Raw genomic sequence first — 16283 nt, 5'->3', positions numbered from 1 at the left:
TTTCCCAGATCAATCTATGTGTGGATGGGGTAAGGTGGGAGAGAACTGTCGTGAAGCCTAGACTTGAAATGGAAATTAAAAAAAACAAAAAATGTGCAAACCAGAAAGGGCTCAGAGCTCCAAGTGATTGCAGCAACAAAGAGCACCAGGCCCGTGTCCCCTGAGGCCAGGCGTGCTCACTTGTTCACAGATTTATTATGTGTTGGGTTAATATATGACATGAATGGGAACTCCATGTTGCAGAGTGGGGATGACGGCACCATGACTCTTGCAGTGGGAGGAGCTTTTCAGGTACTTTATTTCAACAAATTTGTATTTTGACCATCCATATAATAAAGCCATAAAACCACCTTTATAATGTTCTGTACTTCTAAGGTTTTACCTACTTCTTTTTTTTCCCCAACAAAATATCTTTATTGATCATTTCAGAATTTTATACCGTGCACACTTATCACACCCCTCTTCTACATTCTTCATTATTTTGTGATAAAGTCGCAACAATTATTTTTGTGAGGCTCGCGTGGGGCTTTGTACACCTCTCCGGGGAATCTTCTCATCATCTTGTTGTGAGGCACTTACTGTGACAAGTGTTACTGTCACAGATGCCAAGCAACTCTGAGAGGTTAAGGGAGGTGGCTAGGTTCTCTGGGGAGCTGGAGCCCAGGCCCTGACTGCCTTTGTGGTATTCTGCTTTGGGTTAATAATCAGATGATGGTAGGATAGTTCAAAGTCCATAGTAGGAGGAACCTTGAATGTTCCTAAAATACAAAAACATTAAATATCTGTTTAATGCTAAGTGAGGGGATAATGCTAATCATGCCACCTGATCACGGCCCATTACACAATCGAGAATGTGCTTATGTCCAGTTTCTAAGAAAGTCAATTAGAAGGAAAGAGGAAGGGGAAGAAACAGCTTGGTACTAGAGAGAGAAAGAAAAAGGGAGTAAGAGACTCAGCGGGTGTGGTTTTTAGTGTAGTGGATCTCAACCTTCCTTACACCGAGACTGGTTAGTACAGTTTTTCATGTTGTGGTAACCCCCAATCATAAAATGTGTTGCTACTTTGTAACTATAACTTTGCCACTGTTAGGAATCATAATGGAAATACCTGATGTGCAGGATATCTGCTACGCGACCCGGTGAAAGGGTCATTCAGCCTCCTAAGGTCACGAAGCACAGGTTGAAAGCAACTGCTCTAGAGGCTCTCCTTTTGATGGGGATGTAGAACTTCCTTCCCCTTGGTGCCTTCCAGGACCCTGGGGCTGTTTTCAGAGCCAGCTGACTCAGAGTAATACAGGAGAGGAGATGGTGTAGGAGAGCCATGACCATGTTCACAGCACAGGGACGGTGAGCGAAGACCCAAAGAACCCAGGCTTTAAGGTGGGCCATGGATGGCTGTAGCAGGAGGTCTTGTGGCAATGTCAATTTTGTGAGCATCTGACCTGGCCAGGGCAAAGGAAGTCCGGCAGAAAGATGGACTTCAGCATGACAGCTGGGCTCAGCTCCACACCTGACTTCCCATTTCTCTCCTACTCCTCTTCCTACTCCTTCCTAACCCCCAACTCCTTCACATCTCTTCTTCATTATCCTCACTTTTCCTAAGTAGTCTTTTTAGCTGCTCTCTGGAAATCTCCCCCCGGGAATGACTGTATCCAGTACAAACTCTTAAAATGTACCCTCAGCTTGCTTCTGTCTTCTGTTTTCTCTCTGTTTTTCCTTTTGCCTGAGTTTGACACTTGAAGTCATTGGGATCTCTTTTCTCCCTTCCTCTCCACAATACTAATGCACGCCATTTCTTGGACCCCTTTCCTGAAAAACCTTCTGTCTCATTGGTCCTTAGGTTCACCCTCCCTTGATTCCGTGACAGTACCAGCCTTCAGCACCCCACAGAGCCTCCTCACTGCTGCCTGACTTCATAGCCATTTCCTCCCAGAGATGGCTTCCGAAGCATGCTTTGGTGCATACTGCTCCAGCTGCTGCAGCCTTTCAGTTTCCTGTGATTTTCTGCTAAAGAATGAATGACCTAACATAAGAAGGAATGAAGTTTCTTCTAAATTACTGCCTCAAGGAATGTGCTTTCAAATAATTAAGTCCAAGAGTATCTTTTGGGAGAAAACAAAAAACATGACTATTATTATTTTTTTGCATGCCTTGGGATTCCTTTCTTTAACTATTATTATGTATGTGTGTGTATGATGTGTGTGTGTATGTGAATGTGGGTGTCACGGCATATGTGTAGAGTTCAGCAGACAACTTTGCAGAATGCTTTCTGTCCTTCTACCTTAACAAGGTTCAGGGAATCCAACTCAGGATGCCAGGCTCACGTGATAAGCTTTTCATCTGCTGAACTATTTCATTATTGTAGCACATTATCATAATTCTAATTAATTCTTTTAGGGTTGTATGGGTTGGAAGTCCAACTGGGTCTCTCTGGCTCAAAGTTAAAGCTGTACTCCATTCTGGAGAAACATCGTGGCCTTTTCTAGCTCTAGAATGTGTTCTTCTGTGGCTGTGGCCCTCTTCCTCCCTCTACCAAGTCATCAGGGTTATGTTCCTCTGCTTTCCCAGTCCATCTTGCTCTGCCTATTGGGCCTGCATGCAGCTTTAGGCTTGGAGTTCATCCTGTTGTTGACAGTCTACCTAGAAAACCTACACCTACAATTAGGCCACTAAAACTCTTGAACTCACACCAGGTCACAGGCCCAGCTGGACTTTTGTAGTTTTGTTTTGCAGAGACAGCCCTGCAACCCTACGTGGGGGCACAGAACAAATGAAAGCCATCATCTACTAGGGAGGGGCTCCAGGGGCAGGGCACAGGACACACAGGTCCACCCCAACTAATGAACCATTCAGGGCACTAGGAGGGCTGAAACCGAAAGGGGCCAGGTGTGGTGGTGTACACCACGAGTCCCAGCATAGCACACAGGAGACAGGCAGCTAAGGAGAGTTTGGAGCTAACCTAGGATACATAGTGGCCACGTCTCAAAACAACAAAAGCCAACCAAAGCAATGATCCATCCATCCATCCACCCAACCAACCACCCAACCAAACAACCAGACAATCACAGCTAGACACACAGACACTTCCAGTTTCTGTGCTTCAAAACTGCCTTCACAGGAAACATCTCAAAAGAGCACACCCACAATAATGCAGCTGGGTTTTTAACACCAACAATTTACTTAAACACTAGGCTGCACATTTCTCCATGTATCAGCATGTACTAAGGGGGCTGGCCAGCCCCTCCCGAGATATATTTATCTTCCAGGCTGTTCTGTCCTCCAGGAAATAAATCGGAGTTCCAGGAAAAGTGACAGACTTGCTGGCTGTCAATTTCTACACAAGCCTGGCAACAGCCTTCTAGCTGACGAGTCAGGATATCTCATGGGCCAGCTCCACAGAACATTCTTTCATCCCTTCATTTGGGGGCATGCTCCACCCAAAGGCAGTTGCTCTCAGACTGAGAACAGTATTTCCTTCTCCTTTTCCAGAATTGAGAGCATCACCAGTCCTCCCCAACCCCAAATTAAAACCAGAAACAACAATAATGACAAAACCCAATGCAAAAAACTTCTACACATACTCGAGAAACAAGGGATTCCTGCCACCTGAGTGTTCTGTGAAACCCCCTTGAAGTCCTTGGAAAGCCAAGGGGATGAACTCAGGACAGTCCCTTGAGCAAGCTCTGTGGTAGCTGCGGCCCACTGTTGCATAGCAGTATGGCCACAGATGGGCACTGTCCCCATAAAAGCTGAACGGTACATCAGAGGCAAGACTTGGCTAACTTAATGGGTGGGAAGAAGGGCAGGTTTATGGAGCCCAGCAGATATTACATGTTTATTCATAGTAGTGTGTGATCTTGGGACCAGACCTCAGAAAATATCAGAAGGGAGAAAGTGAGAGATGCTAAAGCCTTAGGGACATTTATATGCCTTGATCATTACAACCCTAGGCCACACCGTCATTAAATTATGGTCTCAATGACAAATCAAGACTCATTCTCTGCCTGGAACACTATATATAACCTGTTAAAGTTATTTTTACAAAACTCAGTTTCTGTCTTGGCTATGACAGAAAGAGTTGAGATTTTCATATTTGTCTAATAATAAGCTTCACAACACAATAACTGAGCAGTTATTACTCTATTCTTAACCCTCTAAGCTAATCTGGTTTCCTCCCGGTGTACATCACAGAGATACTTGCAGTTTGTAGCTTTTCTTGCTGAGCTCTCTCTCATGATCCTTCCTGGACTTTTGCCCATCACTGAATCACCTGGCTGAATCCCCTACTTCCTCCTCTAACTCCTCTTCCCCAGGCTGGCAGGAAGCCCAGCCCTATTCTTTTTCCTGCTCAGCAATTGTCTGTAAGCTGCTTTATTGGCATATTAGGGGACAATCAGGAAGCAGTGTTTACACAACATTGAGACAGGAGATTCTCAGAACAAGGATTGCAACCAGATATGGGGGTATAGAAATCAGCATTTGAATTCCACAATAACCTATGCCTATAATAACCCAGGGGACAAAGCCTTCTTTTGTAGCCCCTGCCCCTACTCCCATGCCAATGACTTTTCTCTCATTGGAGTATCTGGATCTCCTGAGAGTGGTCATTGGGTACAAGCTAGCTAAAGGCATGGGAGCAGCTTGCTGCCTCTCATCCTGATAATGTAGATCTAAGCATGTGACTTTATGGAATTGGGGATCCAGGATCAGAGGAGACAATGGAGCTGCACTGTCAGGTCACACCTCCTCATATGCTCAGGGCACTAGTGTTTTTGCACCATAGTCTCGCACCCTGATGAATCCTCTGATCCTCACAACCAGTCTCTATACCTGTAGCCAATTAATAGTTGATCTCAGAAGTGGTATGGGACCTTATGGCTTGACTGAGCCCCATAGTGGTTCATGATCTTTACAAGTATGCAAGACTCCAGAGAGTCTGCAGTGACTTAAGAGCAGTATGTAACATCAAATTTAGAAAGCGCTTAGCAGCGGTTCTCAACCCGTGAACTGCAACCCCTTGTGTGTGTGGGGAGGGTTGAATGACCCTTCCACAGGGATCACATCAGATATTTTGTATAGCAGATATCTTGCATATAAGATATTTATATTATGATTCATAGAAAAACTATAGTTATGAAGTAGCAACGAAATAATTTTATGGCTGGGGTCACAACCACAAAAGAAACTGTATTTAGGGATTGTGGCATTAGGAAGGTTGAGAACCACTATGCTATAGCAAACCAAGAGGGAATGAAAAAAGAATAACAATGATACAGGAGCCTCTCAGGGTCACTCAGAAGCACATGTGGTAAGACTTGTCAAGCTGGAGTTCCTAGGGCAAAAAGTGACAAAAGGGATTTTGCATCCCCAGAAGCTTTACAGCTATAACTACACAGTTCATCAAAGGGTGGAAAGGGTTCAGGTGATCTCACTATGCCCACTACTTTGTGGTAAGGGATTTCTCATGGGCTTGGAATGGTTCCAGCAGCTTCCCTAGAGCAGGACCAAGGCTGCCTTGGTCAAGACCACACAGGGTGGTGGGTGACCTCACATTGCATTGTGGACTTATTGGTCTCTTACACGGTACTGAGTATTTGTTCTTGGGTAGGTCTGGGGGTCAAGTCCACCTTGGCTCCTGAACCATCAAGAACAGTGGCATCAACAGATAGACTTGGAGATAGTGGTATAAAGGATTAAGCTTGTCTCAAGGGTGGGCAATTATTGTCCCCTCTCAAAAGTGTGTTCATTTCTCACCTCAAAGAAGTATATTAGAGGCAGAGATTGTTTATTCAGCTTGAGTTCCTTGTATTCACTAGTTGTAAGCAATGGAGAGTCAGGGTCTTGGGTATCAGCCCAGAGCCTTTCAGATACCTCCCTATTGGTTGCCATTAGTAGGGACAGATTATATGCAGGCTCCTGGAGATCAATGGTTGCAAATGATCCTAGCCGGCTATAGTAAGGCATGTTATTCTATCAGCATGCTAGACAAGATGTGTACAGAGATGTAATTGTGGCATGACTATTATGGGTGCAACCAATTACTTTCAGATTAAATTTAAAGCCCATCCTACAGTAGGTACCGTGTTTGGTACTCAGTCTAGGCAAAAACTATGGCTGAGGAAATGATAGGCGCCAGTGGGGAGGGACAGGTGTAGTGTTACGAAGCTCTGTCCTCTGACCATGACAAAGCTGTTGTGCTCTTGAAATCAGAGTGTTGGGGTTACCTACAGGAGACCGTCACATCCCCTGACAGGAGGGGAAGAAACTGTAAGTTGCCTGTGTTTCTGTAAGTACCTCCTCACCATGCTGCTGTAAGCCACATTTAAACTTGTTAATTTGTCAAACTGGAGTTGGGTGTAATCTTTGATCTCTTCTTCTCTGTGTGGGGTGAAGAGAGGAAAAGTCCCGGAACATGGAGTCATGTCACAGAGTGAACCCCAGATGCAGTCCTTCCCTTCCCCACAGCGGCATCAAACTGCTTCACTGTGTGAGCGACTGACACCCTTTTCACCTTGTTCTTACCTCTGAGCCAGGTGAATGTGGGGCCCAGTTTGAAGGTTTCGCTGTCTCATCTCCTAAGATGACTTTTCCCCTTAGGGACACTGTAGCACAAGGCAGCCGCTCTCAAAGGACAGAAGCAGGACAAGCCGTTGGTACAGCCTGCAGAGTCCATCGGTGTCCTCACTCAACAGCCCAGTAGCCCAGAGAAGTCCACACAAATGTCCCTTCTCTAACCTGCTGGAGAATGCAGTGAGTTCAGATGGGCTGCTGGCCTGCCCATCAGGATTTTGGTTGATTGGGTTGTAGTTTGCTGCTTAGTGAGAGTGGGTGGAGCTGGTTCAGCATGATTTAAAGGTCCTCTGTGAGCTGTTCTGCACCTCAGGGGTCCATATAAAAAACACTGAGTTGACGAGGCTTGGTGGCACACCCCTTTAATCCCAGTACTTAGGAGCCAGGGCAGGTGGATCTCTGTGAGTTTGAGGCCAGCCTTATCTACATAAAGAGTTCCAGGAAAGCCAAGGCTCTGTAGAAGCACTGTCTCAAACAAAACAAAACACTAAACTCTCCTCATTTCATGCCAACTATACATCTTTTGACTATAATTTTAGCTGTAAATAAACAAAATTTATTAATAAAAAGAACAAACATGTTATATTTTAAAACCAGGATCTCACAAAATTACTGAGGTCAATTTTTCATTTTATTTTTGATTTCTGAAATGCTGTGTAATTTTTTCCTTTACTTCTGAACAAATATTCTATATTATATTATCACACCATAGTTTTCTTACGAGCTCTGATTTTTAATGTAAATAAAAATCCATCAAAAGTGACGGTGATGATTCCACCACTCGTAATATTCTCAGAAGCAACTTTAGTGTGTGTTGGAAAAAATTTTTAAAAGTATTACATCTTCCAGTGTCATAGAAAGGACCACCCAAGTACTAATTAAGAAAGACATTTTTTTTTAAAAAGATTTATTGATTTATTATGTATACAGTGTTCTGTCTGCATATGTGCCTACACACCAGAAGAGGGCACCAGATTTCATTATAGATGGCTGTGAGCCACCATGTGGTGGCTGGGAATTGAACTCAGGACCTCTGGAAAAGCAGCCAGTGCTCTTAACCCCTGAGCCATCTCTCCAGCCCCAAGAAAGACATTTTTTAAAAAAGATTTTAAAGTGTTGTTTTTGAAAGTATTGGGTGGGTCTGTAAGTAGGAAGAGTTGAAAGCATGACTTGTAAGGAGTCACTCACTTTTAAAACATTTTTTGGAGGCAGCTCATGTTGTTGAACTTGCTATGCTCTGACATTTGTGCCCCACATCCTGTGATTTACAGGTATGAACCACCAAAATAGCCATCAATTCTAATCACATTTGTAAATGTTTTATAGATGAATAACATATTTACAAATTCCAAGAGAATGATGCTGACATGTTTTATTACACATTTAATGAAACATTATTCCAATTTCCCTTTTTTTTTCCCTTGGCTTGCTGGCAATAGCTCTTTTATTCGGGTTAAATATATATTTTTTTAGGTCCCTGAAGAACTCAATAGCTTTGGATCTGGCCTTCTGCACCAGATGTACAGATGAGAGTTAAAATGGACATACCCAACTCTTGGTTAATCAGAAATCACTTTGATGGCCGCCATCACTTAGACATGGTCTATGAAGCCAAAGGGGGGGGGTTTGCTATTCCCTGGAGGCAGGTCATGTTAGGTGGAAGGCATGGGCTAGAGTTCAGCTGGGTCATGGATAGAAGCAGGAAGTTAGCTGCCAGGCTGACAGGACCTCGGCAGGTCTCCAAATGGAGCAAGTGGCCTGCTGGGTGTTAAACGTGACACCGAGGCAGGTACTTCAATTAGCCCTGGAACTTCGGTGACCTGGGTCTCCATGACCTTGTCACTTTGGGTAATTCCACCTCTAACCATCACCTGTCACCCCACATAGAGGACTGTGCCTTCCCTGTTGCAATTTGGAAGGCGGCTTTTGTACAGAAGGGAGGTCCAGGGATGGTCTAAGCCCCCAGGAACAAATCAGGAGACAAATTCAGGTTCAGTGACTTAAGGGCCAGCCGTGGGTGGGACTGTCAGGAAGGGGGAAAGAGCAGTAGGATGGAAGGACCCCTGAGCAGCTCCCGCCTGGTCCACGAAGACCCTGAAAGTAAATGCGCCTCTGAGAATGTCCACCCTAGGCAATGGGCTAGCCTTTCACACTCCCAAACTGCTCTGCTGAGAGTCTCCCTGTGGGATTTGTAGGCTCCAGCTAGCTTTTCAACTCTGCTGGAGGGAAGCTGAACAAGAGCAGGGGCCAGACTTCACTGAGGGCATTCTCACCAAGCCTTTTTAGAGATTATTTTACCAGTCCTTGTCCCCAGCTGTGGAAGGACGCTCCCTAGTTTTAAAGGCAGAACACGGTTGCTTGAGGTGTCACCCATGTGTGGGCGTTGGGTTTGCAGCCTACTCACCTGTGGCTTGATCATTTCCTAAGCCTTCAGCTTCAATCCCGCATTGACAGTGCTCTGCTGTGCTTAGTGTGTAGCTGGTCTGTGAACAGCAGCGTTTTCTGTTGTCATCTCCAATGGGCCGAGTGTCTGAGAGGCTTGACCAAGTCTGTTGGCCTTCCAACACCCCAACTCTTTCTAAGCTTGGCTTTGCGCTGTTTTTAGCTTCCGGGTGGATCTCTAATTAGAAAACGGTTAAACTCGGGAGGTTGTGAGCCGGTCCTTACTGAGAACACACATTTCCCTGCCCCTTCTTGATGCCACTTTCCCTGACACCATCCAAAAATGGAGAGAGGATTGTTCAGGTTGGAGAGACCCAGAACCTCAGAGGATGCCTACGGTCTTGGGAGAGGGTGTGTATGTGCGTGCCGAGTGCATGTTGAGACTGGAATTGGGAGAGGTCTCTGTGTGTGAGCGGTTAATGAGAGGGGTGTGTGCTGTGACTAATTTCCCGGAAAGAAGTGGCCTGTTCCTCAGCTCCCTGTCACCAGTGGTGAGTGAAGAAACCTTAGCCAGGGTGCATACTATGGTCCTTGCTGTGGATTCCACCCTCCTGAGTTGATAAACAACCTCCCCCCACACACACTAAGACCTCCCTCGGTGCTTCCCTAGGAAGGAGACTGGATTTCCTGGACCCAGAGACAGGGCCTCTGTATTGGTCCTGGAAGAGCTGTTTGGCGCTGTCCACAGCCTCACACCTCTTTTGCCCCACCCCCCCGCTGGTTGCCTCTCCTTTCTCAGGAGTCTTGGTCTGACTGGTCAGTCATGCCGCCTGGCATCTTTGCTGCCTCACTCTTGTTATCATCCCCCTTCAGACTTCACCCAGATCAAAGGAACACCCCTCCCCCCGTGGTCCTCAATCCCTGACTTTGTCTATTTACCCCTCAAATGCTAGAACGCCTTTTCAGAGCCAATAAACTGGAAAACCTAGAACATCTCCCACTTTGCTGTGGTTTGTGGAAGGAGTTTTATATATTCCGCTAAGAAAAAAACAAGCAATGGGAAGTTAAGCAGTCTTCAGTCAGATGGCCATTTGCCTCCAGGGAAACAGGATGATCTTTTGGAAGGCAGGAAGGACTTGAACAAAAACTCCAAAGTGAAGGTTTCTGGATAAATTTCAACACAGACTTGAAGAGGTGAAATTTACTTCCTGACTAGTTTAGGCTTTTTTGTTTGTTTCTTAGAGGAAACCTCCGTAGTTGGGACCTTTACTCACACTTGCTGACACACTTGCTTTACTCACACTTCACGGACAGGCAGACGTGAGACTACAGCCGCGCAGGCACGGACTGGCCACAAGGTGGCGCAGCACCTCTATAGTTGTTCCTCGAGCAAATACACAGGGTGGCGAAGAGGTTGGAATTGCAGTTTATGGAGTGAATCTCAAAACTGTGACTGCCGTGTCATTGAGGCCAATGCGGTGTGTCCGTTTATGCTAACTCCTACCCCACTAAGCCAAAGGAGCCTTTAAAAAGTCACAGAACATCATCGAAACGGAGACCCGTATTCACCGACATCGGCACCGATAAATACCAAAACAGAAAAGACAATTTCGTTCTCCAATTTACTTAAAGGGTTAGAGCTGATATAGAAAGCCATGTGGGGGAGTCATCATAAAAATGATAGCTTTGGTTATACCTAGCACATGCAACTTCCTACAGAGGTAATTACGAGCAATGAAGCGGTGGGGGTGGGTGTTACAACAGCAGGCAACCTTGAGGGCCAAGAGCACAGGGGGGAGCCATGGCTGCTGCCTGTTGCCACACCGGGCTGGCAGGGCGCTAGCATTAAGCTGCAGGGTTTGCAGAATCTCACCTCTGTACTATCACATTTTTCTACTCACGTAACAGCGGTTGCAGCCTGGAGCGACCAGACTAAGCTGGTGATCAAAGGACTCTCTCTACCCAAAGAGCCTGGTGCCTTTTCATCCTGACCCATCGACAGTATTGACAACTGGCTAATGGAGCAACCAGACAAACCAGCTGACCAATTAGTGGGAGTTTACAGGAGGCAAAAAGCCTTGAGAAAGTACAGAGCGAACGAGTAGCACAGGAACTCACCTGGAGCCCTCACCTTTTATCTTTAAGGCAGTGAGCATATAATCTATGGGACAGGAAAACAAACCACGAATCCAAGAGAGTACATCTGGCTTGAGAAAGCTTGTCTTGACAAGGACTTACAAGTAACCTGAAAAGCAAATGGTGCCCAGGCCCCAGAGCGGGCCAGCTGTGGGTCTGCCGGTTTAGACCTTTGAAGTCTGTGCTGCCCCATTTTACGCTAGCCCTAAAGAGTTAGCCTTTCACGGCTGTGTTTTCTAATTTATGGGAAGGCACATTTTTAAAACATGTAGTATTACCTGGGCACAATAATTTAACAGTAATACCTACAGCAGAAAGCTGGCCTAAGGGATTATTTTTAATAACTGACATTTGAGGTTTTTTTTTTTTTTTCAGTTTACTGATTTTACTCAGCTCACTAAAAATCTTACTGAACAGAAGTTGTGTTTAAAACAAACTCAGGGACGTGAGAGAATGAGCACAACAGGCTGAAGTCTCCTGGCGTGTATACGTGGTTAATAACAGCGAGGACTCCTACGATTAGGTTTAAATTTATGCCATAGTTTTACTAGTTATGTGGGTAGGGAAAAAAAAGGACAGCTTTAAAAATAGTATGTGATGCCTAAAGGTATCACACAAGCTTAAACACAAGCTTTAAACACAAGCTTTGATAGTGTCCTGTAAAAACTTCTATTACTTTAAGTGCACAATAAGACCCACAGTTCTTACTTATTAAGACTTATTAGTAAGAACTGCTGTGGTGCACGCTTTTAATCCCAGGCAGGAGGGTCCAGGACAGCCAACGCTACACAGAAAACCCCTATCTTGAAAAACAAAAAACAACACATGAGCTGCTGAACACACATCAAGAATTTTGCTAAAACTCAAAGAACAGAGCAGACAGGAGACATGATGGGGAGCAGACAGAAGGGGGGGGCACTTCTCTGCCTGCTTCCACTTATCTGTGTTCCTGAGTACTGATTCATGCTTTTAAAAGGATTAAGATTTTGTCTGAGTGGGTAAAAGATTGAAATTCTACAGTTTTATAATAGTGATTTAGCATCAAACCTCCCCTTCCCTTTGAATCCTAAAGAGACATTAGAATCAGTGAACTGGTTTGGTCACGGGAGAGGCTGTTTTCTGCCTTATTTTATACCGTACTTTACGCATGAAAGAATTAAAGAGTGAGTAACTGCACAACTAGCTTTATTAGACTGGTTTATATAAAGAATAGTTTCTCTGCCTAGCTAAAATACAAGGCACATGCATCCAGATTCCTCTAAAGCATGCTGCAAAGTCTGCCTTGAAGATAGGTTTATGACTTTTCTCTTAGAGCAAAGGAAGGTACTCCATCATACATCCCCGGGGTGAGAGTTCATGCAGCAACTGCCCCACCCTCTCTGCTGGTGGAGGCTGGGATCACCGAGGCGCGTTCTGAAGGGGATCAGCATGCAAACTTGCTTCCGTGAGGCTCCTCCAAAGGTCTCTTATGCTCACTCATGAACTCGCACTGGATAACCAGCACTCCCAGTGTGGACCTCTCACTAATGTTCACAGCACTGTTTGAGAGGAAGTAGGTACAGCTAAACACGAAAACAGCAATGTAACTAGACCACTTACAGGGAGAAAACGAGAAACTTACTGTGTTATATGCACGGCGCACTCAGCCCTGACCCGGACCAGGCTTCGACGACCAACTTGAATGGTCAGGACACCATTACCTTGTAGTGTGAATTCTGGGCTCTTTGACCCTTGTCTGACCTTTCTGTGCCTGACTCATCCCCTATTTTCAATTTACCAACTTCAGCTTGGTTTTGCCAAGAGGGCAACTATATAGGAGAACAAAGCATGTACTGTCTCACAAGGATTACACATGTGAAAAAACTCAGAAAAGTACTAGCTATTATAAAAAAATAAATGATAACCTATCAGCAAATCTAATATAAACAACATTCTGAGAGGAACAGGTAAAACTGCATCCAACCGAATGAGTATCAGTTCTTCTTAGCTGTTTGTTTTGTAACCTTTATAGACAATTTAAGTGTGTCCACGGTCTGAAACTCCACACTCTTCCTGTGGGCCCGGCTGCTGGTGATCAGCCACAGTGGAGCTCGGTCACTTCTTGAGTACACTCAGGGTCTACTCTTTGCCCCACCTCCATGCCACACTGGGAAGTTAGGCACAAATACATTAATGGCTTTAGTGCTAAACCCTGGAGGCTTGGACTGTTCCGTAACAAAGCAACTAGGCGTATTACCTTTAAGATATTCCTAAATCCTATGTAAAAGTCTACCTCAGAAAAGGCACATATTAAAAATACCATATTTTGTTGGGTGTGGCAACACATACCCAAAGTCCCAAATACTCAGGAAACTGGGACAGGAGGATCACTTGAGCCTAAATAACATAATGAGATGTGTGACCAGGTAGCTCAGAGCTAGAGAGTGCGTCTACCATGTTCAAGGCCATGAGTTCAAATCCCCACCCAGCAAACTAACAAAAGCCTTCTGGCTTCATCAGCTCTGTATGAGGACCTCGGCCACCTCCACCACCTCCGTGGTTGCTGAGATCAGGGCACGTTCTGGGATGATGCTTGTGGCTGTGGGGAATGGCGCCCTCCAGCAAGCACCTCCTGCTACTTTTGAAAATAAAGATAAGGTGGAGTAATTAAAACAGTTTAAAGCTGAAGACTTTCTGTATATAGTGCTTCCTCAGCCCATCTCTGGAATCCTCATCCTTGGTGTGTTTATCTACACTCAGAAGAGTATCAACACCTTAAGCCTTTAACGATAGCAATTTTTTAAGCTAGGCGGTGGTGGCTCATATCTTTAATCTCAGCACTTGGGAGGCAGAGGCAGGTGGATCTGATCTCTGAGTTCAGGCTAGCCTGGCCTACAGAGGGAGTTGCAAAACGGCCAGGCTCCATTACATAGGGAAACTCTGTCAGAGGGGGTGAAAAAAAACAGGAGTTTTTACATGTTCCAGATGGGTTATGGGTTCCAGATGGGTTCATTGCTAGCTCTATCAGTGCCCTCTACAGGGTTGGTGTAATTAATTCACTTTGAAAGAGGTAATCAGTAATAAGCAGGTTTTTGTAAGGTTTGGGGTAATATTAAGAAAATGGGGATTCTAACACTGCTCATCTTTAAAATTCGTCCCTTTCTTCAGTAACAGCTGGCAGCATCGACACCAACAGCAGGCAGCAAGACAATATTCTGTAACTGGCAGAACCAGAAATGAGCCTGCCCCGACTATGTCTTTTGCCAGATGACAAAATCTGGACAGTGTGGCCCATGGCACTTTTAGACGATGCTGTTGGCCGAGGAAGGTGTAGACGTCTGCTCCTGGCACCTGGATGACTAGTCTCATTAACTCCAGCACAGCTGTGCTATGCCGCCACCCGCGTACATTTCCTGTTTTCTAGGTAGCAAAACAAAAAGCTGTGTAACTCTCAGACACTGTTTTCTGCAGCGCGCACATCCGGCACACAGTCCCTCAGCCATCCAGAGAACCAAGTCAGTTCATGTAGTGCTTGCAGGAGGAGCCCAGGTACTCTGGGAGGGAGGTGGCGCAGTTGTGACTCTGTCCTTAAGGGCAATGATCATCTCCAGGAGTGAAGATGCGTTTTCATCTGAAGTCACACACCAGGATTTCGGCCCTTCTTCACAGGCGCTGCTGGAGTTACAGGAGTCAGTCTCTCACTGTGGCATGTAGCCACCTTGTCTTACAGTCTGTGGCAAGTAGCTTTTAGGGATTTCTTCATCAATTGCTGTCTCCATTCCAGCTGACTCAAATCTCTCTACTTGTCCATCGGTCCCCATGCCGAGAGCAAGGGCAGCCGAACTTTCCTGAAACAGGCTCCGCTGCTCAGACCCACAGGGCTGCAAGATGGGATCTGAACCCTGCTGCTGTTTCAGTCTGACCAGACCCTCCTCGCTGCCTGACAAAGCTTGGTTTGACCTTTCAAACATTTGTGAACTATCTGGGCTGGCTTCAGGCTGACTGCAGTTCTGTTTGAAATACTGCTGCCTGGGCAAGATCTCCTCGCTGCTGTCCACACTGTCCAGCAGCTGCAGGTCTTCGGGCCGCTCCTCCGAGTCCAGCAGGGGCTGGGTGGACTCCGACCTGGAGAAGACCTGCACGGACGGGACCTGGTGCCGGTAGCCGCTGTGCACCACGGTGGAGTACTGCACCGTGCTGGCGGTGCTCTGCGCGCACTCGTTCTCCTCGCTGCTGGAGAGGCTGGGCCTGGAGGACGACAGGCACGAGGAGCCCCCGATGCCGCTGCTGTGGCCCTCCGTACTCAGTTTTTCCTTCTTGAACAGGTCCAGCGATTTCAGGTCATCTGGACAAGGCTTTTTGTTGTTCGCTTCGATTTCTACAACGCTTACATCGGTGAAATTGCCATCTGAGTACATTTGATCTTTGGAGTTAAAATTGTGCTGGAAAAGGTAAAATAAAAAGAATGATTACTCTGGGCGTATTCTGACATCCTAAACCACTGAGCTATCTCTCTGGGCCCTATATTATGACCTTTTAAAATTAAAACTTCTAAGAGCTAGTGCATCTTTGAAACTTCAGTGACTTTCAGGGATGGGAACCATCCATCCCAGAAATTCTCTATAAGCAGCTGAACTGCAGATAAATAATATAAACTAAGAAGTCTGAATCAGTTTCTATTTCCAGTTTTCAAATTAATATTATTGTAAGCAAATAGTACTATAAATAGTACTGAATATTTCATACTTAAGAGTAAGCGGCCTAGAATTAAACAGGTAAGAGAAAGCCTTGAAAGCATTAAAAATTTCAACACAAATAACCGAGGTTTCATACAGCTTTACAGGTATGATTTGTTAAGTTCAGGGTTACTATGGTGATAGGAAGGATTTCTCCTCTAGGGTATGTTAAGTGTGAAGAGTCTAGTTCATTGTCTGCTAAGTGTGAAGATGATGTTAGACAGGACTTAATGTCCAGTCTCAGAACCCTGTGTAGCATGTTCTCAGTTTCCATTTTCAACAAGTATTTGTTGTATTTACCAACCAGTATGAGGAATGTTGACATAAACATGCTACAATAAGCAGTGTGCTAGAATAGGGTTTATTATTTTAACTACTGTCATTTACTTGATGTTTTATTTCCACTCAGACAGAGTATCTTTGGTTCAACTACACAGATGAATCCTAATAAACAAGCCTGAATATTGAAAACAATGAGAAG

At 45.3% G+C, this 16283-nt stretch overlaps 1 protein-coding gene across 4 annotated transcripts in view; it reads right to left on the bottom strand.

Annotated features, from left to right (window-relative positions):
- Positions 1-12255: 12255 nt before the first annotated feature.
- Il6st (interleukin 6 cytokine family signal transducer) overlaps positions 12256-16283 on the bottom strand; it is a 40475-nt gene continuing 36447 nt past the window's right edge. For all 4 annotated transcript variants that reach the window (XM_060385718.1, XM_021633607.2, XM_021633608.2 and 1 more), the window contains one exon: positions 12256-15508. In XM_060385718.1, the coding sequence (XP_060241701.1) occupies positions 14765-15508 (744 nt within the window). In that variant the 3' untranslated portion in view covers positions 12256-14764. The remainder of the gene's footprint in view (positions 15509-16283) is intronic.

Source organism: Meriones unguiculatus, chromosome 6, assembly GCF_030254825.1.
Source record: "Meriones unguiculatus strain TT.TT164.6M chromosome 6, Bangor_MerUng_6.1, whole genome shotgun sequence".
Classification (NCBI taxonomy): Eukaryota; Metazoa; Chordata; class Mammalia; order Rodentia; family Muridae; genus Meriones; species Meriones unguiculatus.
Note: the sequence above shows the minus strand (reverse complement) of the source record. Positions and strands in the feature narration are given on the sequence as shown.